The sequence below is a fragment of the Carya illinoinensis genome, chromosome 5 (genome assembly GCF_018687715.1).
Source record: "Carya illinoinensis cultivar Pawnee chromosome 5, C.illinoinensisPawnee_v1, whole genome shotgun sequence".
Lineage (NCBI taxonomy): Eukaryota > Viridiplantae > Streptophyta > Magnoliopsida > Fagales > Juglandaceae > Carya > Carya illinoinensis.
In genome coordinates this window covers 16,324,075-16,351,089 of record NC_056756.1, presented here as the reverse complement: position 1 = coordinate 16,351,089, position 27,015 = coordinate 16,324,075, and the positions used below count along the sequence as shown (strand labels likewise).

General features: G+C 36.3%; 4 protein-coding genes across 5 annotated transcripts; all 4 read left to right on the top strand.

Moving 5' to 3' along the window:
* The first annotated feature begins 2,969 nt into the window (after positions 1 to 2,969).
* LOC122312011 (putative receptor-like protein kinase At3g47110) lies at positions 2,970 to 3,617 on the top strand. The gene has a single exon (XM_043126824.1). It carries the CDS (start codon positions 2,970 to 2,972, stop codon positions 3,615 to 3,617), a length of 648 nt encoding a protein of 215 aa, XP_042982758.1.
* A 124-nt stretch (positions 3,618 to 3,741) lies between these two features.
* On the top strand, positions 3,742 to 6,662 carry LOC122312010 (probable LRR receptor-like serine/threonine-protein kinase At3g47570). Its single transcript, XM_043126823.1, has 2 exons — positions 3,742 to 5,678; positions 6,075 to 6,662. The coding sequence occupies exons 1-2, from the start codon at positions 3,743 to 3,745 to the stop codon at positions 6,551 to 6,553; spliced, it is 2,415 nt and encodes an 804-aa protein (XP_042982757.1). The 5' UTR covers position 3,742; the 3' UTR covers positions 6,554 to 6,662.
* A 2,618-nt stretch (positions 6,663 to 9,280) lies between these two features.
* On the top strand, positions 9,281 to 15,098 carry LOC122311687. 2 transcript variants are annotated; one of them, XM_043126324.1, is made up of 11 exons: positions 9,281 to 9,632; positions 9,797 to 9,888; positions 10,012 to 10,119; positions 10,522 to 10,604; positions 11,772 to 11,905; positions 12,521 to 12,570; positions 12,692 to 12,784; positions 14,052 to 14,143; positions 14,328 to 14,434; positions 14,596 to 14,683; positions 14,787 to 15,098. In XM_043126324.1, the coding sequence occupies exons 1-10, from the start codon at positions 9,405 to 9,407 to the stop codon at positions 14,635 to 14,637; spliced, it is 1,029 nt and encodes a 342-aa protein (XP_042982258.1). In that variant the 5' UTR covers positions 9,281 to 9,404; the 3' UTR covers positions 14,638 to 14,683; positions 14,787 to 15,098. The 2 variants fall into 2 exon arrangements, with proteins under 2 accessions (XP_042982258.1, XP_042982257.1); XM_043126323.1 differs by having other exon boundaries at positions 14,596 to 15,098.
* Positions 15,099 to 20,158: 5,060 nt separating this feature from the next.
* LOC122311552 (protein FEZ-like) lies at positions 20,159 to 22,025 on the top strand. Its single transcript, XM_043126143.1, has 3 exons — positions 20,159 to 20,501; positions 20,736 to 21,037; positions 21,146 to 22,025. Exons 1-3 carry the CDS (start codon positions 20,318 to 20,320, stop codon positions 21,881 to 21,883), a joined length of 1,224 nt encoding a protein of 407 aa, XP_042982077.1. The 5' UTR covers positions 20,159 to 20,317; the 3' UTR covers positions 21,884 to 22,025.
* The last annotated feature ends 4,990 nt before the right edge of the window (positions 22,026 to 27,015 follow it).

Sequence of the window (27,015 nt, the reverse complement as noted above, 5' to 3'; positions counted from 1 at the left end):
TGGAGCCAGGGTGTGCGGATGACCCCTAGGGGAGGTCATGGTGCATACGGTTAAAATTGGATGATGGTTTGTGAGGCCAAATGGGACTTTTGGCGTGGGCCAGATGAACTTCTGGCGAGATATTGGGTCAAATGTGACTTTTGGCGTGTTTTTCGAAAAGGATATGTTTTTGGGCCAAATGGGATTTTTGGCGTGTGTGGAAAAAATTATGTTTTATGGGCTTTGTGCATTGGGCATGTTTCATGCATATTGTTTGAGTCCTATGTGTTTTTATCTGGTAGCGTTTGGGTTTACTTACCTGCGGAACCATTTGTGGTTCCGTAGCTTTTGGTGCAGGTGATGAGGATGAGGAGGAGGAGGCTGAGCCCGAGGATGCGGCTCCGCCGGGTTGCTGATGATATGTTTTATATTTGTTTAAAACTGTATTTGTGGTTTTTGTAATATTTTATTTATGTATGTTTTAAACAGCATGTATTATATTAAGAAAAAAATTCTGGTACTTAGTTATATGACTTTCGTTATCCGCTGCATTTTTCTTGTGCACACTTATTACCTTTGCACACACTTGACACCCGTCGATGGGATGGTGACCCGGGTTGTCACCATCCAGACGTCTCGATTTTCCCGTGTTCGGGCGTGGGGAATTGGGGGCGTCACAAAACCTACTTGATCTATATATGTATCTCTCTCCCTGCTCTAGGTCGGATATAACTCCAAAAGAGATCAATTCAATATTTCTAATATAAAGTTCAATACTTTATGGCATGTCTGATATAGACTAGATATAAGTTCTCCAACAGCGATTTGAATCCAAATATTATATAAAAGTATAATTAGTTTAAATCATTTATTAAAAAAATGAGAAAGTCAGCTTTCACCCTTTTATTTATAAAATAAACTGCAAAGAGAAACTGCAGGAAATGCTCGACCAATAAGATAAAGGTTTGAAATTTTGAAGTATGGATACTTGATTTATGGTCGTCATGGAAACGTTCGATTATGGGAATAGAATAAATCTTCCCAACCCCCAACCCCCCAACACCCCACCTCTTTTTTATTTTTTAATTTTTTTTAATATTTTTTTTAAATTTATTTTTTTAAAATTAATTTAATTATTTTATTTATTATTTATATATTAAATAATAAATAAAAATTAAAATAATAAAAATTAAAAAATAAGTAGAGTGTTGGGGGGTTGGGGGTTGTGTAGCATAACTCATGGGAATAAATAAAGCTTTGGATCCTTGAAGGTCGCGTTACTTGTGGATAAATATTAGGCTCAATATAAAGGAGGGCCCATCATGGCTCATGACTAGTCTAGTATGGTTGTAGTATATGATATTAATTATCAATAACAACAACAACACTGTTTCAAGTATTTTATTATCATATTTAATCATTAAAAAATAAAAAAATAGAATTTTACTAATACTCACTTTATTAATTATTAAATAAAATAAAAAGTTAAAAAAATTAAATATAAAAAGAATAATATCATTTATGTAAAATAAAAATAAAAAATTATACTTACACCAAAGCCCAATAGAACGAAATAATTTACCGAGTACATGTCATTTAAGTTTGTAGTTTAGAGTTATTTTATTTATAAGTCAATGTGAAATATATTGTCAAAATTTTATTTGTAAGAGAATTAATTTTTAAACTTCTCATTATTTATAATGTCATGTCAAGTCAATTTCGTAGAGAGTGCATCTTCTATACAGATTTATAAATAAAATCTTTCTATATATTATACTTTAAAAGGATTAAACAAAATTATAAATGATTTTTTTAATTCTTAAAGGCAAAAAATTGCTCTCTCAAGTGATTTTTTAATTAGTACAGATGGGTGTATGTTAAGTGCCAAACTACCGCTGAGGTTGTACACCAAATAAATAGTCAAAAGTTTTTATAAGGATTTCCTCGTCTCGTCACAAGAAATTTTCTACAAAATCTTTATTGAAATATACATTTTTTTTACTATAAATATTAGATTTTTTGCTTCAAAGTTCAACATGCATCTGGCCCGGTCGGACCTAGCACGAAGGGGGAAAAAAGAGTCCAAAAACTCCTATCTTGAAATGTTGAAGTCCACACCATGTCTTACCAATCGATACGTAGTTCTCCCCGTAATCACAATACCAATCCTTGAAAGTCTACCATTCTTTTTTGTTTTCTTAAATGACTATAAATCAAGAGTTAATATAGAAAGTTTGCCGTTCAAGATATGATTGCACCCTCTTTTGTAAGACTTTGACTACATTTATTACAGTGACAACAAAAGTAGAAAAATTATACTCGGTAGGTATTACGTTTCGGAGAATTTTGAATTTTTAGATGAGTTATATTTTAATATTATTATTATTTTAAAATTTAAAAAATTTAAGAAAATAATTAAATTATTTATTATATTTTATATAGAGATTTAAAAAAGTTGTAATGAAGAGACTGAGAATTTTAAATTTAAAATAAAAAATTTTATGTGCTAAACCTAACCTTAAATTTTCTATTATAAAGAATATTAATGTTGTTCCTTAAAATAAAAATCCAAAAAATTTTGAAAGTTTCAAGTTGCCATTCACACGGTACTAATCGATGTTTGGAAATAATCACTCGATCGACATTGTGTTCACATTCAAAAGTCCACACACGTTCGAGCATTAAGTGGACAACTTCTTACATCTATCGAGAAGCAAATAAGGCAGCCTACCAACTAGCAAAAGCTGCCTTTGAGAAAGTTGAAGACGTCTATGACGTCGAAATATGTCTTCCTTGTATTAATACCTTTTCAGATTTGATGTAATACCAGAGTTGGAAGTTTGTTAATGGTACCTGATTAATGAGATCAGCTTTTCATTAAAAAAAAAAAAAAGTCCCCGCACGAATCTAAGAGCCACCAGAATACTCTGAATCTCCTCTACCTCGCACCAGCAACCAATATTTCACAAAGTTTCTGCTTCTCCAAAGTAATGGAGCTTCATAACATCAAGTTACGCGTATTATGCTCCACGTACTTTCTCGTGATTCTTCCCTTTTCTTTAAGCCTATTATGCTTACAATCAGACACGGCCAGTAGCGTTGTCTTTCAGACAACAAATGAGACCGATCTTTTGGCTTTGCTGAAATTCAAAGAATCTATCACCAATGATCCACGTAACATCTTGAGCTCCTGGAATGCTTCTTCTGCACTCCACTTCTGCAAATGGCAGGGAGTTTCATGCGGCCGTAAGCATCAAAGAGTCACTGCCTTGCAACTCCAAGGCTATTCTTTGCGCGGATCCATATCACCTTATGTTGGCAATCTAAGCTTTCTTTCGTCTGTCAACCTCCAACAAAACTTCTTAGGCGGAGAAATTCCGGCAGAAGTTGCTCGTTTGTTCCGACTGAAAGATCTCTACCTCAGTAACAACTCATTCACGGGGGAAATTCCACGCAACTTGACCAACTGTCCTGAACTCAGAGTCATTGATCTGGAAAGGAATGAACTTACGGGGAGAATTCCTGACGAACTTGGCTCTTTGAAGAGGCTCGAGATGCTTATGTTTAGCTCAAACAACTTGACAGGAGACATCCCCCTTCTTTGCGAAACGTTTCTTCACTCCAAGGACTGTACTTAGGGGATAATAAGTTATGGGGAAATATTCCAGAGGATATAGGGCGTTTGCAGAGGTTGTATTTCTTCAGTGTCTCGAGCAATAATCTGTCTGGTACAATCCCTTCTGCCCTTTACAATATATCAACTATGAGCATCCTCTTAACTGACGATAACCGACTTGTTGGAACTCTTCCCCCCAACATAGGCCTCACTCTCCCTAATCTGCAGTTTTTGGCAATGTCTAGGAATAAGTTCTCTGGCCCAATCCCCGTTTCTCTATCCAATTCTTCTCAGCTTGAGAAACTTCTTCTCTACCGAAACAATTTTGTAGGACAAGTTCCAAATCTGGGAAACCTACTTCATCTCCGGTGGCTAGCTTTTCATGCGAATAATCTAGGAAATAATTCATCTAAGGATTTGGATTTCCTAGATTCTTTGGGAAACTGCCCCAAACTGGAAATACTTTATTTTTCCGAGAACCATTTTGGAGGTAGTTTACCCAACTCTATAGGAAATTTGTCCATGCAGCTCACACAACTAGATGTTGCAGGTAATCAAATATCAGGAATTCTTCCTGCCGCATTAGAGAACCTCACCAACTTAACTTTCTTAAGCATGACACAAAACCTATTGACAGGCAGCATTCCTACTTATTTTGGGGAGTTTCAAAATCTGGAAGGATTGAGTTTGGATGGAAATAGATTCTTAGGGCTGATACCTTCCTCTATAGGCAACCTCACCCGATTGGTCACACTTAACTTATCACAAAACAAATTGGAAGGAAGCATTCCATCAAGTTTTGGCAACTTCAAAAGTTTGCAAGAGTTGGATATTTCAGAAAATTCCCTTATTGGAGCCATACCCATTAACATTCTTTCTTCCCAATTACTGGTACTCAACTTATCACAGAACTCACTAACTGGCACCCTACCTGTGGAAGTGGGAAATTCAAGAAATATTTATCGATTGGATGTCTCTAAAAACAACTTTTCAGGTGAGATTCCGAGAACTCTTGCAAATTGCTTGAGCTTGGAGTACCTTTACCTACAGGGTAATTCATTTCAAGGAAACTTACCTCCATCTTTGGCCTCTTTGAAAGGCCTTCAGTATTTAGATCTTTCACAAAACAATTTGTCAGGAATGATTCCTAATGATCTACAGGAACTATCTGTTTTATTATATTTGAATCTTTCCTTCAATAATTTGGCGGGTGAGGTACCGACGGAAGGGATATTCCGCGATGCAAGCAGAGTATCAGTGGCAGGAAATAAAGAGCTTTGTGGGGGTGTACCAGACCTGCAACTACAACCATGCGATATCAAAGTTGAGAAGAAACGAGGAAAATCCCATGCTTTCAAGATAGCAATCATAATTAGTAGTGGGATTTTCTCTTTGACAATAATATCGTGCTGTCTTGTTCTTTATAGGAGGAGAAAATCGGAAAAGAAATTGACTTCAACACATTCAAAATCTGACCCTCTTTCCAAGGTTTCGTACAGGGAGCTTTATCAGTTGACTGGCGGATTCTCTCAGAATAATTTAATTGGAAGTGGTGGCTTTGGCTCTGTGTATAGAGGAATTCTCCCTCACGAAGAGAGGATGGTTGCCGTCAAGATCTTGAAGCTTCAACAAAAGGGAGCTTCGAAGAGTTTCATGGCTGAATGCAATGTTTTAAGAAATATACGACATCGGAATCTTGTCAAAATCTTAACATGTTGCTCTAGCGTGGACTACAGTGGTAATGAATTCAAAGCAATTATTTACGAATACATGCCAAATGGAAGCTTAGAGAAGTGGCTGCATCCAGATATAGACAATGGAAATCTGTCAAGAAATCTCAACCTTCTTCAGAGACTGAATGCTGCTATTGATGTCGCATCCGCACTGCATTATCTTCACGACCACTGCGAAACACCCATCGTTCATTGTGATCTAAAGCCAAGCAATGTTCTTCTTGATGATGACATGATTGCTCATGTAAGTGATTTTGGTTTGGCAAGGCTCCTCTCTCCAACCAATCATCTTTCTCACCATCAAACCAGCACAACCGGGATAAAGGGTTCTGTTGGCTACGCCGCTCCAGGTAAATAATCGTGACCTTTTTTTAAAATAAATAAAGTTAGCAAGCATTGCTACCTGTGATTTTTATCAAATTAATGAAAGACGAACATTGATCCCTTTTAACCATCGATTTCTCAAAAACGTTCTCTAAGTTTTGATTTTAGACTGTAAATCACATCTTATAACCATCATCATCATTTCATCTTCTTCTGAGATGGTATTTTATATTATTTCCATTATATTTTGTCATGTCAGTAGATGAAAAGAATAGGAAGATTAAAAGGGTTACAGATACCTAATTAAACATGTAACAACCTTGGATGTTAAATCCCATACCTTTTAAATCACATTTATTAAGCAGCTAGCTACAAGAAATCATCCTCACTTTCACTACGCATGTGAAATGTATGAAGTGCAGAGTACGGAATGGGTGGTGAGGCATCAACACAGGGAGATGTATATAGCTATGGGATATTTGTGCTGGAGATGTTCACAGGAAAGAAACCCACTGATGAAAATTTTGAAGACAGTTTCAACCTCCATAATTTTGTCAAAATAGCATTGCCAGAGAAACTTGTACAGATTGTGAGCCCAAAGCTTCTCACAAGAAGAGAAGTTGATGAAATAGCAGCATCAACAAAAGAAGATAACTACAAGTACAATGATCATGACAATGATATTGAGGAGGAAGAAGAAGAAGAAAAAGAAGAAGAAAAGAGCTATGTTGGGGAAGAAAGCCAGATGAACCCAAATGTTCAGAAGTGCTTACTGTCAGTTCTGCAGATCGGCCTTGCTTGTTCATTGGAACCTCCAAAAGAGAGAATGAATATGGAAGATGTGACTAGGCAACTGCATCGAATCAAAAATGCTTTTCTAGGTTTTGGGTTTTCTCGATAAGATTCCATGTAAACTATGTCAATGTTATATGCTAGTGCTAGCCTTAATTCTGAAACCTTTCAGTTTCCAAATAATTATTGATGATCAGAAATATAATAAGACTTTCTCAGATGAAGTAGCTGCCAGTAGTTATAATTTTAGAAGTTAATTAACATTATTTTCAAAGCATTAAAATTTTATTTGCCAGTGCTGTTATTACCATTAGGAACAAGACATTAAAATAAATTTTCCTTCTTATATAGCATCAGATTTTAAACTAAGGATTTCCACCATATTTTTTTAAGTCCCCTCAACTTTTATTTTGTTCCCTGATAATTAGAGCATTGGCATTGGTTTCATCAAAACATAGCTGCATTGGATTACATTTTTTTTTTCCTCTACAGATTGAAACATATTTTACACAGCTGCCAAATTTTTTTTTACAGATTGACACATTTTTTTTACACAACTACAGACTGAAATCACTAAAACAGTTTTTTTCACACAGCTGCGAAATTATTTTATTCCATCTTTTTTCTCTAGTTGAGTCTTGAAAGGGCCTAGTGAGAAGGAAAAACTTGGTTACAGGAACCGAAGGTTAGGCCGACTACTTACTTCAGTAATTTGCATTTGTTTTGTTTTCCATCTACTTGTGCAGTCTGTGTTGGGTGCAGTCTCTATAATTTTGAGTTTGAATGAAATAAAAAAATCTGCTAATCTTTGCATTTGCTTGTTTGCCCGCCAGTTGTTTGTGAATATTACCCAAACATATGTCATATGTTACGGCTAATTTCCAAAAGGTAAATATCTAGCTACACGTAGAATATATCCTTTGAAAGACTGCTATGAAGCATGCAGGGTTGCAACACCGCCAAAACTAATTAATACTTGGGGATTGAATATAGATTTTAATTGACTGCAAGTTAATTTGTTGCTAAATTGGTCCTCTTTCAATAATGACATGATATTTTCCACGCTTCTTCGATCCAGTCTTAGATTCAATAATCTGATTTCAAAGCCAATAAACCCATCTTAAATTTGGAGTGCTTATAATTCTCTACTAGCTCATCTGCAATTTATCCTTAGTGTTTAAGCTGTGGTAGCTTATATAAACTTGTTATTGTTGGTTTGATTGCATTTGGATGCTGTGTTGTTTACATTTTATTAGTGCTCTAGTTCTGCTTTTCATTTTGTCAAGCAAGAATAGATGCTCATGCATGATCTGATCTTGCTTGATTTGATCTGACAAGTAGGAATATAGAGTTGTGTAGTGAGGTTTTCTAAGCTAGTAGCAGTGTAGCTATGGCCACTTGGGTTGATCACTTCGTAATGGGTAGCGATAATCGTAGTGGTAGTTTACACTTTGACGATGGCATAATCATTTTCCTCATGAATTTGCCCTTGTGTTGTACAGGAGATATGTACGAAGTCTAAAGTGGAGTGAAGTGTCCATTCATGGTTGAACACTGTTGAAAGAGAGAGTTCTGGAGAATTGTATATTTCTGTATATCTCAAACTATACAAATGTGGCCTATATATAGTTGAATATGGCTAAAGTAAATAAGGAAATACAATTAATAGAAAAGATTCTAACCTAGCATAATTACAGTAAATTAAGGATATGACATAATATTCTAGAAATATTCTAAGATACATATACACTAATAAACACGAGCATCGTTATGGGGGCAGGGGGGAGTGTGCAGCGAGGAAGGGAATTTGAGGACTTTGTTCCGTTGAAATAACGGATTTGCCTGGGACAAGTCATTCTTCAGCCCGGTCATGCCAACATTGTCAAACATTGCAGATTCAGGCTTTTCAAGTGATAAACTTCCTAATCTTCACCCAGGTGTGGATGGACTTGAGGATTTTGTGAGGTCAACGGCACTCATAAATTCATTGTGACCTAGTTGGTTAGGATGATGCCTCTTGATAAAGAATACATCACACGATATTTGGTTTCAGATGTTCCCGAGTATCTGGGAATGTGTCTTTGTTAAAAATAGTTCATTGAAGTTTCAGAATGAAGTAAAGGAGTTCCAAAAACATTTTTGGCTAGTTGTTTCTAATACCATAGGCTAACATCTATACGAATATTATTCAATTTCGTGCATACAGTATCCCATAATAGTGTAGAAAGGGGCGCTTTTATCCAGTATCCCAAAAACAATGACCTCTTGTAACAATAATTTAAGTATTAAATTAAATTATTAATTAATATATGATTAGTATAATTGTAAAATAACTAATCTAACGTGGGATTATAGTTAAAAAAATTCTGAATTTATAAAAATATGTAATTTTTATCAAATTGTAAAAATGACTTTGATGAAGCCAATGTCAATACTCTTAAAGCAGAAGTTGTTTTTACCGCTAATCAAGCATCACATATGCATTCAGGACCAAAATCACTTGATTACCACCATCAAATCAAATATAGAGTAGAACTCAAATATGCTTTGTAAGAAGCAAAGAAAACCTATAGTTTACTTATTATTATTATTATTATTGAAAAGAATACCCAAATCGATTTCTTCAACAAATAGAAATTCTCGTCTCCATAACATATGTATTTTGAACTCCTAAATTATAATATGCGATTATTGCGTAAACTCTCTTAAAAATTAAAAGATTATAATTACTTTATGGGTTTAAATATTATAATATTTTATTTTATCAGATATTATTAAAATTATTTATATAATGTTATTTTTCAATGCTATAATATGGTGCTCGAGGGCAGTTACTAATAGTCATCCTTTTTAGATTTTTGATTCGAGCCTTATCCTAGAGAGAGAGCAAGAGGAGGAGCACGGCACGCTGGGCGCTCTGAATTCTTCTGATACTGAATAATTATTGAACAAAGCAAACAATGGTGTCGACGCTACTTTCAGTTTCCTCGCTGCTAGCTCAGTCTTCTTTCTGCTGCAGTTTTCCGGGCTCGCCGAAACCTAAAATCTTTGCCGAGCAAAGCCGTGCCCTCGCTCTCAATTTGTTCTCATCGCAACGCCAATTTAACCGGTCCATTTCCGGTAGAGCACTGCGCTCCGTTTGCTTTTTCAATGCTGGAGATAAGTCTAAAGGCGATCTTCAAGAAAAGGTACGCTTCTCCAGCTCCAAACGACCACAATCAGTCTCGGTAAAGAAAAGATAAAGAAAACGTACCGTAAAATCAGGATATATACTCCAAATTCAATTTTTAACCTTTTTAGTCTTAAAAGGATGCTTAAACAAAAATGAATACCCTATGGTAATTTTGTTCAGGAAACTGGGTTGGACTGGCCCATTTTGAAGCGATGGGATGTGCCCTGGGAATGGCAAACCGTTTCCTTGACTTCGCTTGCTTGCGGATTAAGGTTTCACTTTTTTCCCCTTTGTGTGCGTGCTGAAAGATTGTGAAACAAACTATCTATGCTTATTGTCTGAGGCGTTTCTTTGGTTTTTGACACGGGATGAAATTAATTTTGTTTCCCAGGCAGTTTTGTTTTGACAGGATTAGTAGAGGCAGCGGCTATACCATATCTAGGACTTCGCATTGAGGAGCTAAGTTTAGACGAGAAGGCAGAGATACTGTTTTTAGATCAGGGGTATTGTTCATCTTTTGTCATTGTTTGGTTCTGTTTCAGAAGCTCTTTATGCTTGGGACCTGATCTTTATTTTTGGGTCCGTGCACTTACACTTGACCATGTTTTGGAAAGCGGGATTTCCCCAACACACCTAAATTGAATTGAAAATTGTATGTTTTTTTGCTACAAAATGTAAGACACTCTACATAGGATTCATGAAATTTTAAATTATGTAAACTGTTCTCCCCCCCCCCCCCCCCCCCCCCCAAAAAAAAAAAAAAAAAAAAATCATTGCAGTGTTGCCTATCAGTGAAGCAGATGATCACCTTTGTTTGTAAAGTTCCTGATTATCCTCTTGGGATATATAATGTGGGATTTAGAAGCCTGAAATTGGTCTGACTTTTTTACTTGTTGCTTTCGCAGAATTACTACTGCAGTTGTGCTTGGAATTATGTATAGCGTTGCCAACACTTTTCAACCACTCCCTGAAGACGTTTTTCGATATGGTATTAGTCTGATCAGATTTACTGTTTCTCTAACCCAATGCAATTTTGTACTTTCTCTTTGTTGCTTACCAATCTCCTCTCCCGCGGGGTATGTTCATTGTTCTACGCTGCAAATCCATTAACTGAAGAAAAATAGCAAATGAAGTGGTTTCTATACCAAATTCAATTGAATCTCACAATGATATACTGAATTTAGATGGTAATATTCATCATTGGAAGCTATGCGATTTGTTATCAGCTAATCGGTTTATACTCATGTATCCCTGTATATTATCGCAAAGATCTACCAATTCACTCAACAAATTGGTTAGTCATCAACCATGAATTATTTAATAACCAAACAAGAACATAACGAAAATAAATTGCATAACTCTAAGATTGGTAACGAAGAGAAACTCTTTAAAGAACCATTTAAAGGTAAACTCTACGGTGCTGTTAAACCCAGAAAAGTCAATTTTATTATTTGAAAAGCAATTATAAGTACGTTTCAATTACAAAACTTTTGTCAATTGACACTCTTATTTTGACTAGACATTTGTCTCTACCATAATAGCAGCCAGAATCTCTGACGATATTCAAACATTGGCTTTTCTCCAGGAATTTCAGTGGTTAAATCACAATCACGCTATCTCAATTTTGGATCAACAATCACACTCTTTGAGCGAAACAATATGAAAATACTTCAAAATTCTCGAAGGAATAACCAAAACATGTACTAGAAAGTGCTCCAAAAATATCCAGAACTATATCTCTGCAGTTCCTAGCTAGTATGATAGTTTAAATAGATTTCTGGATGCAGTTTTGAAGTTACAGTGAAACTTTGCTGACGGCTTGCTGGCGCGGGATACTTATCTTTTTAGCATTGGCAGTTTCACATTCAAACTCGTCTCTGGATAAGATCCATCTCTTGGAACTCGACTTTTACACTTTTGACTTATCTAAAACACTTCCTAACAACCTCTAGATAAGATCAAAACAACTTTAGATAAATTCAAATTAATTTACATTCATCCAAAATATAAATCCCAACATAAGATGAAGTATATCATCTTAGTCACCTATTCATATTCAAACTTATCATCTTAGTCATGTAGTCCTTGCCAAACTCTTGTATCTACAGGACCATATGCGCAATCTATTGAAACTAATGTTAATCAATTGTTTCAGATTGGAGGGATCCTTTTAGTCTACAGAAAGGGTGGCTCTTGTGGGCAGGGTTTGGTCTTGTTGGTGCTCTAACAGCCATTGCATTGACAGGAGCTGCCATGTCCTTTTTCAGTGGTGAGAGCCCACAAAGAGAGGTTAGGCATTGATATGGAACTTAATTGTTTTTTTCTATTATTTCATTTTTGGGCACAGAGAAAATTATCCTTTGATTTTTCTTTGTTTATGTAGTGAGCTACTTATTCCAAATTTGTAGAACCAAATACTGAGGAGTAACATCTCCTCTAATCTTGTATCATTACTATCAATATGTTTGACTCATTGGGTGCAACCTAGTGGTCAAAGTGCAGGGTTGGGATGAGCTGAACTTTTATGCCCTAGGTTTAATTCTGCAGTAGGAATTCCCCTAGATTATTTGATCACGGTTTTGACAGGTGGGGTTGTATATCCAGTGGTTTACATCCTAGGGTTGGGTATGAAAGGCTGTGCCTTGGTGAAGTTTCATGCTGCTAAGAAAACAAGTTACCAACATGGGCTTTTCCTATGAGTCATTCTTTGGAAAAGATCCATTATGGAATATTGCTCTACTTTTCCAATTAAGTGTTGTCTGAATGAGCTTCCTCTTGTCATGTTCTTGAAGAGAATTATTTAAAAAAAAAAAATTCAATTCAACTACCATGTTTATTAAAAAAATTGCTTGGATGTTTCTTGGATTATTTCTGTTGGACTTAATTTTTGTAACTTGGTTTCAGACTGATGCTCTAGTTCGCTTGCTCCCACTAATCGGATCTTCAAGCATCAGGTATCTCAAGAAAAACTTCATGGTTGTGCATGTTCTGGCTGCATCCATACCAAGCTCATAAAAGACTTGCCATCATTGGGAGTCGAGAATTGACCACTTCAATTGATCATATTATTTGTAGCACTGCTTGCTTGGTGGGCATCACTGGTGTCTTTGCTCCAGTTCTTGAGGAGACTGTGTTTCGGGGGTTTTTTATGATGTCCATGACTAAGTGGTATGGTTCTTTTTTGTTTCCAGTTTATCAAATTTTCTTATAATCTTGCATGATATAAGAAAGAATATTATGTTGTTTGAGAATGTGGTGTTCATTATATGCACTATTGGTTATTTCTTTGCACATTGCTTCCAAACTCACACACAATACTTAACAACTAACTCCCAGGTCAAAGAATTTAGAAAATTTTCTTGCCTCTATATGCCAGTCATTTTTTATAACCTATGATTTGCTGGCTTAAATTGAGTTGGTGAAGTTACTCATAAAAAAAATTTTGAGTTGGTGAAGACCTATTCTATGTTGTCTGCTATAATTTAATAAATTATTCTTACAATACAAGTTACAGATCTATGATAAGTTCGTCAATAAGCTCTTGCTTAAATAGCAACTGCTCCTCCATAAGAATTGGCAAGGTTGTGGTCGGGTTCAAAACTTGAACTGGCTACATGCTTAAACATAATATCATTTAAATAGGGGGGGAAAAAAAATACCTGAGACATTAATTAAGCTGAATCTGATAAAAGATGGATGGAGAAATTGGGGAGAGTGCTTTGAAATTATGTGTTCAGGAAATGCATGAATAAAAAGGAAACATCTTTTTAAACTAATATAGGGGCATGATGTCATTTTTTATGGACAATTTCACTGTTAAGTTAGATTCTGAAAATATTGGAATTTTGATGAGATGGATAGCGGCAATACAAGACATGTAGGACTAGATATGATTGCATTTTAAAGAAACTGTATACATTGATAACAAGGCAAAAGAAGGTTGGAATGGTTGTGCTCTGTATAATGAAGACTGATTGGTGAATTAGTTTGCCATGATGGGACACCGGCTGGAGGTACTACAAGAGCATGGGAAAAGTAGTACTGATTTGGAACTAGACTGGGAAAGGTCTTGCTGCAGAAAACTACAGGAATAACTCCCATAAAGAATGATGAAATAAAATGTTCATGAGATAAAGACCACATTGTTGGGATAAGCATTAGTGGAATAGATATAGTTCTGTTATCATGCATTGTCGTCAAATCTTCCATCCCCCCTTCTCCATATAAAAACTTCATCTTTTCTGCATCCATAATTTTTCCTTTGATACCTGATCATTGTCAAATCCTCAGATCCATATGCCTTAGTAGGGGATGGGTTGAACTTCATTTCTTTTGATTAGGATCATTACTTGTGATTATTAACCAGCCACTTTTAAATGCTTTTTTTTTCTAATTTTTTTTTTTTTTTTTCATCTTCTATTATTATTTTTGGCAGGGTACCTACACCAGTAGCTGTCATAATTAGTGCAGCTGTATTTGCACTAGCACATCTCACACCAGGACAGTTCCCCCAGTTGTTTGTGCTAGGTAACATGTTTACTCTCTTAGCAGATTCGAAAGATGTGTATAGTTGCGTTCAACATCACCATGTTTTAAGATTACTCGTTTATATTGTAAAGCACAAAAGTTTGCCCAGAGCATCAAACTTATTGCTTGGGAGAGATATCAATGCGTCCATATGTTATGAAGAAACCAACACTTTTTCCTGCAGGGACTGCTTTGGGATTTTCATATGCCCAAACACATAATCTTCTAACACCCATCACAATACATGCTTTTTGGAACTCTGGAGTCATATTGCTTCTCACATTTCTCCAGGTAAGTTTATAATTTCTTTCATCGTAAAAGTTTGCTTGTTTACACGATCATGGACAACCATGCAGAGATGTATTTAATTGCAGACGAACTTTACATGTTTTATTTTTATTTTTTATTTTTGTGTCGAGTGCTAAATCTACTTCTGGTTTTTTTTGGTACAGCTTCAAGGTTACGATATCAAGGAATTGCTGCAAGCAACCTGATAGGGATTTTCGTTGATACTGGAGCTTGTGCAGACAACCCTCTAAGGTTTATTTACCATGGAACCGTACAGATTTTTGTCCCCCCTTCCCGTCTTTGTTTTATATATACACCCACACTTATCTTCTTTCTTCATTCTTTGTTGTACAAGTGATCAAGACTAGGAGAACAACTGATGGAAGCTAGTGAATACATTCTAAAAGTTGGTTCGTCAATTCCTAGATATGAGCATTGATTTGTTAGCAGGACTTTCTTATTACTAACTTCCTTAATCATGTATCACCCCATGATGAGTTTTTATATGTTTATATCCCTTAAGCCGCTGACATTATACAGAAACATATAGCTTTCGGTTTTCTGAACACAGTTTCTGGATTTAGAGTTCATGTAATTAGTGCAGCTTCCTTCCAATGGAAGCTATCTGATTCGGTGCCTCAAGTTATCTGTAGATCTATGTTATTAATTGACGTGTTTTCAGCCTGTTACCCAACCAGCCGGAATCAGAAAGCATGGAGGGAGGCTCTGTCCTGAAAGTAAATGCCAGTGGCTCAGATGGTGCGTTGGAAAACTTGATAAGGTAGAATGCATGAAGATTTCTATTCTTGATCAATTGCAGAACTTGTCAACTTGAAAGTGGTGATTTTAGTTTGCGTTTAGGTAGGATAGGTAATGTCAGATATTATGTGAATGGTAATAAAAAATTAATAAAAAAGTAACGATGAAATATTAAATAATAATAAATAATAATAAAAAGTAATGATAAAATAATAAAAAGTATTGAAATCTTCTAGATCACTACTATCCAAATGGAGTTTAGGTTCGGTTTGGCATATAAGAATTTTTATCTCAATCACAAAATTTTTATGTTATTGATACAAATTTTTTAAATTTTTATACAAAATATAATAAATAATTTAATTTTTTTAAATTTTAAAAAAATAATAATATTAAATTATAATATTTTAATATTTTATTTTAAAATTCAAAACTTTCATTTTAAAATTCTCTACTACCAAACCGAACCCACAACCGATTCAGATGTTTTTTGAATTTGCCGTGACTTGAGAAGTTGCTCTATCTGGTGCAAACTTTAAGCTCTCTTTCGGGCTATGCCAAACGCCCAAAACCCCTTCTTCCCCAAACCCCCCACCCCCCCCCCCCCCCCCCCCCCCCCCCCCTTCCCTTGACTTGAGATTTGAAGGTTTGGGGTTAGGGATTTATGGGAAGGATCATATGGTAGGTAGTGTTGGTAATAACATATTCCCACGCAATCAAAACAAGGGCGAGGATCCATGGCGTTTGAGATTTTCAAATAAAGATAATGATAAACTTACAATTTCTTTATCATTACTTTACTGTTTATTTATTTATTTATTTTCTTTTTTGCTCTTAGAATTTGAATTAAAAATATCAGAACATAACATTTTTGTATAATCTATAAGAAAATAAATTAAATCAACTTGTAAATTAATTAGTTTCTTCTAGATTAAAATTATTATTTTTTAGATTATACAAGAATGTCATGTTTTAAGATTTTTAATTTAAACTTTAAAAGCAAAAAGAAAATAAATAAATAAATAATAAAATAGTGATAAAAGGGATGTAAGGGTATAATTACTTTACTTTCTTGTGTCAACTTAAATGCTGTGCAAGATATTTTCTCCACTGCAGTAACTCTCATACGAGCCTACATAGGGAATCTCTGACACGCATGGACAAAGAAAAACTCATACTATTGAGCAATCATTGGCAGGCTTCACTCCAATTAATACATATCATATGATCTAATCCCACTCAATTGCTATAATCTTCCTGTTAACACATGCAAGATACACTCCGTTTGCTCCAAACCTTTTGCAAATGATCATTTGATGATGTGTTTGAGCCATCCTGAGTTCCTTTATAATTAATGAGTAGAAAAACTATCCTGTACTGAGCCACCCGCCCCCATCGGCCATCAGCTCGCTCAAAAATAAGCTACAACGCATCTTTTGTTTTTATTAAACGTACGTCGGTGGCATCCTGTGTACAATATCGGGGTATTGTGGAACAGACAACTATTTCCTTCTTTTAATTAACATCATGGTTGTGTATCAAGGCACATGGTACTGTTGGGGTAGAGTACGTTGAGATAAAATAAGTAGGACGGTGCTACAGGCACTAGCGGGAGTCACCGCTAAGCAAAAAAAAATTTTTTTTTTAAATCATTTTTAAATACTTCTTTTAAATATTTAAAAAAATATAAAAAATTTATAATAATATTAAAAAAAATTCTTAATCATTAGGGGGGGAAAAAAAAGAAAGCCCAGCGGTGGCCCCCCGCGGAGCCACCAGCGGTGGGCAAAGCATTTTCCTAAGTAGAATATTATAAACTATGGGCCAGGATACTTGATCGGGCTGAATGGCCGCTACCATCTGATTAGCCCATATATCAATAGCATCGTGTAAAGTCTGCTAGCTCAGATCAGATTCAAAACTAGCACACTTTTTCTTCACATAACTTTCTACAGAATTAAGATTTTCTAGAATTCTTGTACGTATGTATTATATATAGTACTCTTTGATTAACTCACAACCGTTATTCCCAAGTTAAAAAAGTTGAGATTTTATCACATCAACATATATTGGTTAATTTCTTATATTATTATTATTATTATTTACTATTCACATTTTAGAATTAAAGTAATGATAAGGTACGTACTGACAGGAATATTCCAACCTTCTAATCTGAAATCAAAGGCCGCGAGATTTAAAGATTTTCATATGTTAAAATTTTTAGCAGATTTTGAGTCATCTTTCTTGATCTTCTTCTTCACGTGATTGAAGCAATAACATGATGATCATGAGACTGTGACCTAGTACCCTTACCATGATAATGTGTGCAAGCCACGTCACTAGTTTAATATATATGATTTAAATCGGGTTGGTCTAATTTGTCGGCCATACAGATCAGTGCATGAGTTGCCACCTAATTTTATAATATTTTAGAGGTTAATGTTCACGTGCACGTGGAAAGGGTATAGAAGCTTGAGCTTGAAAAGTTTGACTCATTTTTTTAGAAATTTGGTTAGGAAGCAAACCCTAGGTCAAGGAAGAGACAGAAAGGGTTCCAACCGAGGGCTAGATTTTGGGAGTTTCACTGATTTTTGAGTCCCAAGCCTGGCATTTGACTCGGTGAATTACTTGCCTCATTAACTATATATATACATAGTACTTCGCTTAATTGCTTGCTATCCAACCACTCGACATATTTAGCAAAATTTAGTATGAAAAAGTGGACCTAATTAATAATGCGAGTTTTAGAGGAAGTTCAAATTGTAATAATTTGGTTTACTAAAAGCAAGAAAGTGAGGAATTCCATACTTAGTTTTCCGAAGCCCACCCAACAAGCGAGTAGTACTACTACTTGTGCCTTGTAGTAATATTTATAATATTAATAATAATAACTCAATGCAGTCTCCCTTTCAACATCTCTTTAATTTCATCAAAATAACCAGTCTTTAATTAAGCCATGCATGTCGTCCTTATATATATATATATATACATATAGAGTCGTACACCTTAAATATTAATATACCTAATCGTGTTAATTTAAAGGGGCCATCATTTATTATACTCTTGAAAAAAGATGCAGAAATAATGTTTAAATTTTAATAAACGTAAAGTTTCAAGGGTACTACCATTGAAAATTTATATAAAATGATCTAGGGTTCGTACTTAATTAATTGGTTTCTATAACCAAGGGCCGCGCATGGCTAGCTTCTTCCGCCAGAAATGATCATATCATTTGGCACATGGACATGATGCAATGACTACAAGACCAATCGACATGACTAGACCACAATAATACAGTACGACCATTAATATGTCTTCGTGTTCATATCTTTTTACTTAATTTAACCGAATCGAAGTTAGCTGATGAACTCTTTCTGGAACAGATCATAATTAATTGCCTATTTGCCTTTTAACGTAATTACCTATAAACGCGTGTACGTACGTTGATCAATCACAGTAATTGAGTTATTGAAACAGAGAAGAAAATAGGAAAAAAGAAAATGGATCAAGGGATTAATTTCATGGATCAATGTGTGCATATTAGATATATATATATATATATATGATCTCCAACCAAGGCAAATATTTGATCAAGGTACTGAAACAGAGCTTTAATTAGTTAGCTCAGTCTGAATTTCAATTCAGAGATTCAAACGATATTCCCAAATGTTTCCTTACCGAAACAGGGAAGTATATGATGATCTCCTAGTGGGGACTTGGGCTGCTAATTGCTGTTTATCTTTTGGATTAAGTTTTTTATGGTTCTGAGAGTATTGCATTTTTGCGTTAATGGGTCTGTTTACCTTAACCCATGCATGAAGCAGCTGATTTGAAAAATTTATATCATACAAACCTAATTAGCAAAATAATTGAATTTCCATTTCTAAAAACAGATAATATTGATACAGGCGGGCGCCACACGATCGACGGCGAAGAATAGCGGCCAGAAAGTCAATAATTTAATTGAGTTGCTGGAGATTTTTGATCGGATGAGCAAGAATCCAAGATATATAGGTTGCCTGGGATTGTCCTTCCAATAAGTTTCACTATATATGTAATAATAAGATCATCGAGTACTGATGACTGGTCCCTCAATTCTACGTACCCTTAAGACTTCATCACACGTTTGTTTGGAGGTATCTCACTCTCTCTCTCTATGGAAAAATCTAGTTGCAAGCATAATTATATACTAATCCGCGCATTAATTTAATGTGATTGGTCAAAAAATAAATTTTATTAAAAAGGGTATTAATTTAAATTTTAAGTATGAAGGAATTAATATTGGTACACATATTAGTACACGATTTTGTTTGTATATAATAAAATTCTATATAGAAAAATCTATCGATTTCAGTCAACCTGACAAAGTCAGTGGAATAGAAGCTGTGGGGAATGGAATAGAAACGGGATTTTCGGATTCTGAGAAACTTAAGACAGTAAAATAATCTCTAAGCGGTGACATGGGAATTTATGAATGAATATAAATTTTAGCTATCTGTTGGAAGTTGGCCCGGGTCTACGTTTCCAAATACAAGTTCAAAGATAGAGAATATAAAATTACTTTGCTGGAGGTTTGCTTTGTCTTGATTTGTAGCAGTACTTTCATGAGACTAATATGATATTTGGGATATTAAACATGGATTCACAATCCCCATAACTGCAGATTTGGTGGTTTCTTGAGATTCTTCGATTTGGATTAAACAAACTTTAAATGGCGTGCATTAAGTGAGAAATTAGAGTCCTTCATAAAATCCATTTTTCTTGACTTGGGGCTTCTTGGTAGTTGGTCTTTCTAGCTAAGATCCTTTGTCATTAGCTTCTCTGTGACCCAACGCTATCCTCGCAAAACACACACTCCTTTAAAGTCACCAGAAAAGGCGGCTGATCCTTCGGAGGCAGACCCCTTCTCAGGAAGCATATAATGGCTTCAAACTAAGTGAACTTCGTCAAGTTGCTGCGTGCCTTTGAGTTCATATATATATATATATATTAGGTTTACAGCACAGAAAGAAAGTAGCCAGCTAGCTTTTCTAAGTTTCGGGTTTGACCTAGTTTCCCAGAAACTTTAATTGCCAAGAACATGTTTGGTTTTTAAGATCTGCAGAGTCAAAAATTAGCGAGAGAGGTATGGACGAGAGAGGTGATCATGCTGATAAACTGGACGAAATCTTGCTTCCAGGGTTTAGATTCCATCCAACTGACGAGGAGCTTGTTGGATTTTATCTGAAGAGAAAGATTCAGCAGCGGCCTCTCTCTATCGAGCTCATCAAGCAGCTGGATATCTATAAATATGATCCATGGGATCTTCCAAGTAAGATCGATCAACTAAACTCTTCAAAGCTCGTGATGCTACTGCTATGCATGACTTTGTTTACGTAGTTTTCATACCCGAGCTAGCATGCAAAGATATCGAAGAAGTTATTGATTAATATTCTATCTTCTGAGTTTTTCTAATCCATCTTTGAGCCAGTTTCTGTACGTACGTTCCGGTGGGGCTAATCATTTTTGCTGCTATTTCTTTTTTTTTTTTTTGTGGGGGGTGTAGAATTGGCCACTACTGGGGAAAAAGAGTGGTATTTCTACTGCCCTAGGGACAGGAAATACAGAAACAGTGCGCGTCCTAACCGGGTAACTGGAGCAGGGTTTTGGAAAGCCACGGGAACTGACCGGCCTATTTACTCATCTGAAGGTTCCAAGTGCATTGGCTTGAAGAAATCCCTTGTTTTCTACAAAGGTAGAGCCGCAAAAGGGGTCAAAACTGACTGGATGATGCATGAGTTTCGGTTACCTTCACTCACCGACACAGCACCACCAAAGAGATTCGTGGACAAAAGCATTCCTGCCAATGTAAGTACTCATGTCTCTGAACTACGTACGTACTGCGTATTTGTTTTGAATGATCTTTGCCTATATAATATTTGAGTTACATATCTATATATGTATTTTTACTTGCAGGACTCGTGGGCAATATGCAGGATATTCAAGAAAACCAACTCCACAAACCAGAGAGCTTTCTCACACTCTTGGGTCTCTCCAGAAGTACTACCAGAAAGTAATACTACTCATCATGATATGCTACCCAAATGTCCACAGTACACTCAGTTTGGCTCGGAGAACACGTCATTAGCATCAAAAACCAACTGTACTCCCGCCATTCAGTTCTCTTTTAACAATGATATCACTGCATTCTCTCCCTTAGACTTCGCATCCTACAGATCCTTTAATCAAATGGCCGTAGACAAAGTACCTCCTCAACTACCCAATATTTCAACCGAAGAACACCACTCTAGCTTCTTCTTCTCACCTCTAGAAACTTCAGTACCCGCAAAATGCACCACCGTTGACATCTCTTCCATGCTGCTAAACATGCCGTCGTCAATGCTCGGAGATTTTGGTACCAAGTCCTTCCAGAGTACTGTAGACTATGGTTCTGGCCCAAAAGAACCTTGCAATGGCTTGATCTCTATCAATTTACTCCAAGACATGCAAAGGAACGTTAATGGTGAGCAGGCTCACGCCCTAATGAAAAACCACCCTCTTACCGATGACCAGTTGGAGAGCGTCCATTCCATCGGATTTCCATTCAGTCTGCCTTTGAATAACGATGCTTGGAAGCCGGATTTGGGGTGGGATTCTTCACCATGTCCTAGTGAAATGTCAACAAGTTTCTCTACAACCAAGAGCTATGCTTGAATCAAGAACTAGATAGATTAACAGTACTGCTCAAAGTCCTACATAAAGTCTTTGTTTTCCAGCTTTTAGACGTTAAATTAACCCAGTTGGTACTGTTCATTTTGTATAATATTTTAGTTGGTAATGTTCATTTTGTATAATATTTTTGTACGCCTTTTGGAATGTTCAACGATTGAAATAGAATGTGAACGTACGCACAATTAAGGAAGTGAAAGCTCGATCATAGCCATGGCCCATGTTGATCACGAAGGACAAAAGCGTATACGCACATGATGACAAGCATGCAAACACACCGATATGGGTTTTGGACTCAATATCATGACTTTCAATTTAAGCCGGCAAATTAACCGGGTAACACGAATATAAATTAATTAGGAAACCAGGCCGGTCTGCTTCAGCTTTAATTTTAATTATAATATTCCATATATGTAAGCTGTTTAAGACATGAGACACCTGTTTGCTAAGTAAGGTAGTGTACGTTAAGGCAGCAGAATCATCCAAATCAAAAGAATCTTCTGGAATATCTTTGTGCGACAGAAATGATGAATTGGCTGGCTAGGTGCCACAAGTTGATTGGTTTACTTTAGAATTCTGTTATAAAATGCTTTCTATATATTCATCATTGTACTCGGCTTTACTTTATGGAAAAATACCGAATGTTAATTCAGAGTAGCATTGAGGAATTGATTCAAACTGTGAACGGGTATTTGAGTTTTTTGTGCTTCTTTATTGTATCAAGAGCCTAATGGACCCACGTCCATCACTTCTTCTTCCATTCCTTCAATGACTTCTCTAGACAAATCCAACACACAATCATAAATCCCTCTTTTCTTAACTTAGCCACACATTTCATTGCTATAAAACTTACCATCAAAAATTTTCTCTAATCATGCCGTTTCAGGACATCAGGTTTTTGGGTACGTTGATTGTACGCTTCTTCCACCGCTGGCCACACTTGATGATCGGCCAAATTCTTCTCATACACAATGGCTTTTGCAAGACCAATTGATAGTTTCTACTATCAATTAACTCTTCTCTCTCAGATTCGGTCCTGGCTCAAGTTCTTGACTGTGCCACCTCCTGCGAGGTATGGACCACCCTTACCAATCTCTTTGCAGCCAAATCTTCTACTCACTTAATTCATACCAAATATCAACTTGCTACCTTGAAGAAAGGCCCTGAGTCTATCACAGACTATTACAACAAGGTTAAATCGCTTGTAGCAACCTTAGGGGCTGCTGGGCATCCTTTGTCTGACTCTGAAATGGCCATTTATCTTTTAGCTAGGCTTGGAACCGAGTATGAGTCTCTGATGACTTCGTTAACTACTCGACCTAATTCCCTCTCCCCTCCATCAGATCTTCAGTTTTCTTCTCAACTATGAATTCCTACTTGCCCATCAAATACAATCTCTACTGTTTGGAACCACCTTAGTTGCACATAATACATCTAAAACCATGACTTTGGGCAACTCAAATTGAGGCTGTGCCAACTACTTTCGCAGCAGGGGTCGAGGCAGAATGAATGGCAGAAATCTTCTTCCTAGGCCACGCCCTTCTACCTTCTCCTTTAATCCTTCTGCTCCTCGCATGGACAACAGACCTGTATGCCAAGAATGTCATAAGCCAGGTCACACAGTTCTTAACTATTACCACCGATTCAATAAGACTTACCAATCCCCATCCCCAGCTTCTCTCACTGCAAATTTCACCACACTTGCTTCCTCTCCCTATCCTACCACTACTTGGTTTCTCGATACTGCCGCATCTCACCATTTTATAGCCGATCTACAAAACCTTAACTGGGGTTCTTCTACTTATCAGGGTCATGAACAAGTAAGCATCAATGATGGTTCTAGTCTTCCTATTCATCATGTTGGATCGGCTCAACTAGACTCAAACACTGGCAAATTTCTCTTAAATCAACTTTTACATGTTCCTTCTATTTCTCATAACCTTCTTTCCGTTCGTCAATTCTATTGTGATAATAGTGTTTTCTTTGAATTTCACTTTTCTCTTTTCTTTGTGAAGGATTCATGCACCCAGGAAATACTTCTTCAGGGCCACATTGAGGATGGACTCTATGTGCTTCGGTTCGATGAAGAGCCCCTATATGTTTCTCCTCAAGCTTTTTTGGGGACTCACACAACTACTCAACTCTGGCATTCAAGCTTGGGTCATCCTTCCCCTCGCATGACCTCCCTCTCGCATGACCTCCCTCATACTTCGTCAGTTTCGTCTTCCACTAAGTACCTCTACAGCATTGCAACATTGTTTTGCTTGTTCGTCGATCAAAGCACATGCCCTTCCTCACCCTTCCTCCCCACCCGATCCTCTTTTCCTTTTCAATTTTTGTTCTTAGATGTTTGGGATTTTGCTTCTATCTTGTCTACTATGGGATCTTGTTATTTTCTTTCAATAGTTGATGACTACTCAAAGTTTATTTGGTTTTTTTGCATGCAATCAAAATCAAATGTCACTACTCTTGTTATTGCTTTTCTGAAGTTTGTTCATAATATATTTTCATTTAAAATTGTTTCGGTTCAAACAAATGGAGGGGATAAATTTCAACCCTTTTATTCTGTGTTTCAATCATTTGGCATATCCCATCGACTTACGTTTCCATACTCCCATCAATAAAATGGAAGTGTGGAACATCGTCATTGTCACATTGTGGAAATGGGCATTTCCTTACTTTCTCATGCATCGGTCCCCCACACATATTGGGTTGAGGCCTTTCAAACTGCCACTTATCTAATAAATCATATTCCTACACCCATACTTCAAAAACAATCTCCTTTTGAGATTATAATGGGCCAAATCCTTGATTACTCCTTTTTTGGTGTATTTGGGTCTACTTGCTGGACCAATTTATAGCCATTTAATAATCATAAATTGGATTATTGATCTAAGGAGTATGCCTTTATGGGCTACAGTTTTGATCACAAAGGTTATGTGTGTTTATAGATTCCATCGGGCCGAATCTTTATTTCAAATGATGTAATATTCAATGAGTCCAGATTTCCTTTTGCTCAGCCCATATCCTTGCCCTCTTTTTTACCCAAGCCCGGATCTAATGTGTTGTCTACTCTTCATATTCCTACACAACCCACTTTGTCACAGCCCATTAGCCTCAGCCCAAGTGATGGATCTATATCCCGATCCATGACATCTTTATCTTCCCATTCCTTCAACCCAACCACGCAACATGTCTCTTCTCCAATCCAGTGTCTGTGTCCAATCTATATCCCCAACATCTTCTCTTTCCTCTCTTCATCCCTTAGGTCCCGAAAACCCTAATTCTGCTACACCCCTTACATATTCCTCTACTTCTCTTATAGTTCCTCCTTCCAAGCATCCTATGATCATAAGGTCCCAGACAAATACTCTATGCCCCCTTCATCGCACTGATGGGACTATACCGTGGCCTTCTTCCAAACCCACGGTCGCTCTCACTCTATCTTCCTCTCATGCGTCTTCCCAAAATTATGTCCCTAAATAACCATATCCTTCACCGAAGCCTCCAAACATCATGAATGGCGTATTGCCATTGCCGCTGAGATTGATGCGCTTCTCCTCAATCAAACCTAGGATCTGGTTCCAACTTCCCTCTCATATAATCTTCTTGGTTCTAAATGGATCTTAAAGACTAAAAGACAAGCTGTTGGTACACTTGAGCAACGCAAGGCCAAACTTGTTGCTTAAGGGTATCATTAGCAACCAGGTCTAGATTATAATGAAACTTTTAGTCCCATTATCAAGCTCACCACCATACGCCTTCTTCTCTCTTTTGTAGTGTCTTCAAACTGGGCTCTTCACCAACTAGACATACAAAATGCCTTCCTACACTGGGAGCTTGAGGAAGACGTTTACATGAAACAGCATCTTGAGTTTGTGAACCCCGATTTTCCCTAACATGTCTATAAGTTAAAAAGGTCTATTTATGGTTTGGAACAGGCTTCTAGAGCTTGGTTTGCTAGACTAAGTAATAGACAGGTTTCTCTTGGTTTTACATGTTCTCATGCTGATTCATCCTTACTCATTATGAAAATTGTGACTAATTGCATCTATATCTTGATATATGTTGATGATATCATTGTTACTGGGTCTAACTCTGTTTTTATCTCTAAGTTTATAAATTCTTTGCTTGCATATTTTCCTATTAAAGATCTGAGACTATTACATTATTTTCTTGGTATTGAAGTTCATAGAACATCTTTGGATCTATTTTTATCTTAGTCAAAATATATTACTGATTTATTAAAATGGACCAATCTGCACAACTCAAAACCTGTCGATACACCAATGTCTTACTCAGAAAAACTCACTGCTTTGGATGGCTCTACTTTTGAGGATCCTTATTGGTATCGTAGTGTTATCAGTAGTTTACGATATTTATTATTCACATGTCTTGATATATCATTTGATGTGAATCGAGTCTGTCCATACATGCACTGTCCTCGCATTCCTCATTGGATTGATGTTAAGGACATCTTGCGCTATCTTAATAATACTCTTCATCTTGGACTGTTCTTTTCTTCTATTTCTTCAAATAAATTGATTACCTTTTCTGATACCAACTGGGTTGGGTGTCCTGATAATAGAAGATCCACAAGTGATTTTTGTCTATATTTTGGAAATCATTTAATTTCATGGTGGTCCAAGAAACAACCCTATGGCTAGATCCTCTATGGAGGCTGAGTATAAGTCAGTAGCTAACACCACTTGTGAGATCCTTTGGTTGCAGTCTCTATTGGGTGAACTTGAAAAATCTCTCTCAGATCCACCAACACTTTGTGTGACAATATTAGTGCCACATATCTTTCTAATGAATCTAGTTATACATTCCATAACAAAACATGTCCAATTGGATTATCATTTTGTTCAGAAAAGAGTTGCAGCAAAATCTCTATGTGTAGCATTTGTTTCTAGCAAAGACCAGCTAGTTAATATACTCACTAAACCACTTTCCATGGCTCAGTTTACACAGCTTCTATCAAGCCTCACTCTCACTTTAGTGCCACTTGAATCGTGGGGGGATGTTAAGGCAACAGAACCATCCAAATCAAAAGAATCATATCTTCGTGTAACATAAAGGATGAATTGGCTAGCTAGGTGTCACAAGTTGATTCG

Bases quoted from the DNA above. Each gene is read 5' to 3' on its own strand.
- LOC122312011 (XM_043126824.1), top strand. From the start codon at position 2,970: ATGGAGCTTCATAACATCAAGTTACGCGTATTATGCTCCACGTACTTT.
- LOC122312010 (XM_043126823.1), top strand. From the start codon at position 3,743: ATGAGCATCCTCTTAACTGACGATAACCGACTTGTTGGAACTCTTCCC. The intron at 5,679-6,074 runs GTAAATAATCGT...TATGAAGTGCAG, and splicing joins TGTTGGCTACGCCGCTCCAG to AGTACGGAATGGGTGGTGAG.
- LOC122311687 (XM_043126324.1), top strand. From the start codon at position 9,405: ATGGTGTCGACGCTACTTTCAGTTTCCTCGCTGCTAGCTCAGTCTTCT. The intron at 10,120-10,521 runs GTATTGTTCATC...TTGCTTTCGCAG, and splicing joins ATACTGTTTTTAGATCAGGG to AATTACTACTGCAGTTGTGC. The intron at 12,571-12,691 runs GTATCTCAAGAA...TATTATTTGTAG, and splicing joins ATCGGATCTTCAAGCATCAG to CACTGCTTGCTTGGTGGGCA.
- LOC122311552 (XM_043126143.1), top strand. From the start codon at position 20,318: ATGGACGAGAGAGGTGATCATGCTGATAAACTGGACGAAATCTTGCTT. The intron at 20,502-20,735 runs GTAAGATCGATC...TGGGGGGTGTAG, and splicing joins TGATCCATGGGATCTTCCAA to AATTGGCCACTACTGGGGAA. The intron at 21,038-21,145 runs GTAAGTACTCAT...TTTTACTTGCAG, and splicing joins ACAAAAGCATTCCTGCCAAT to GACTCGTGGGCAATATGCAG.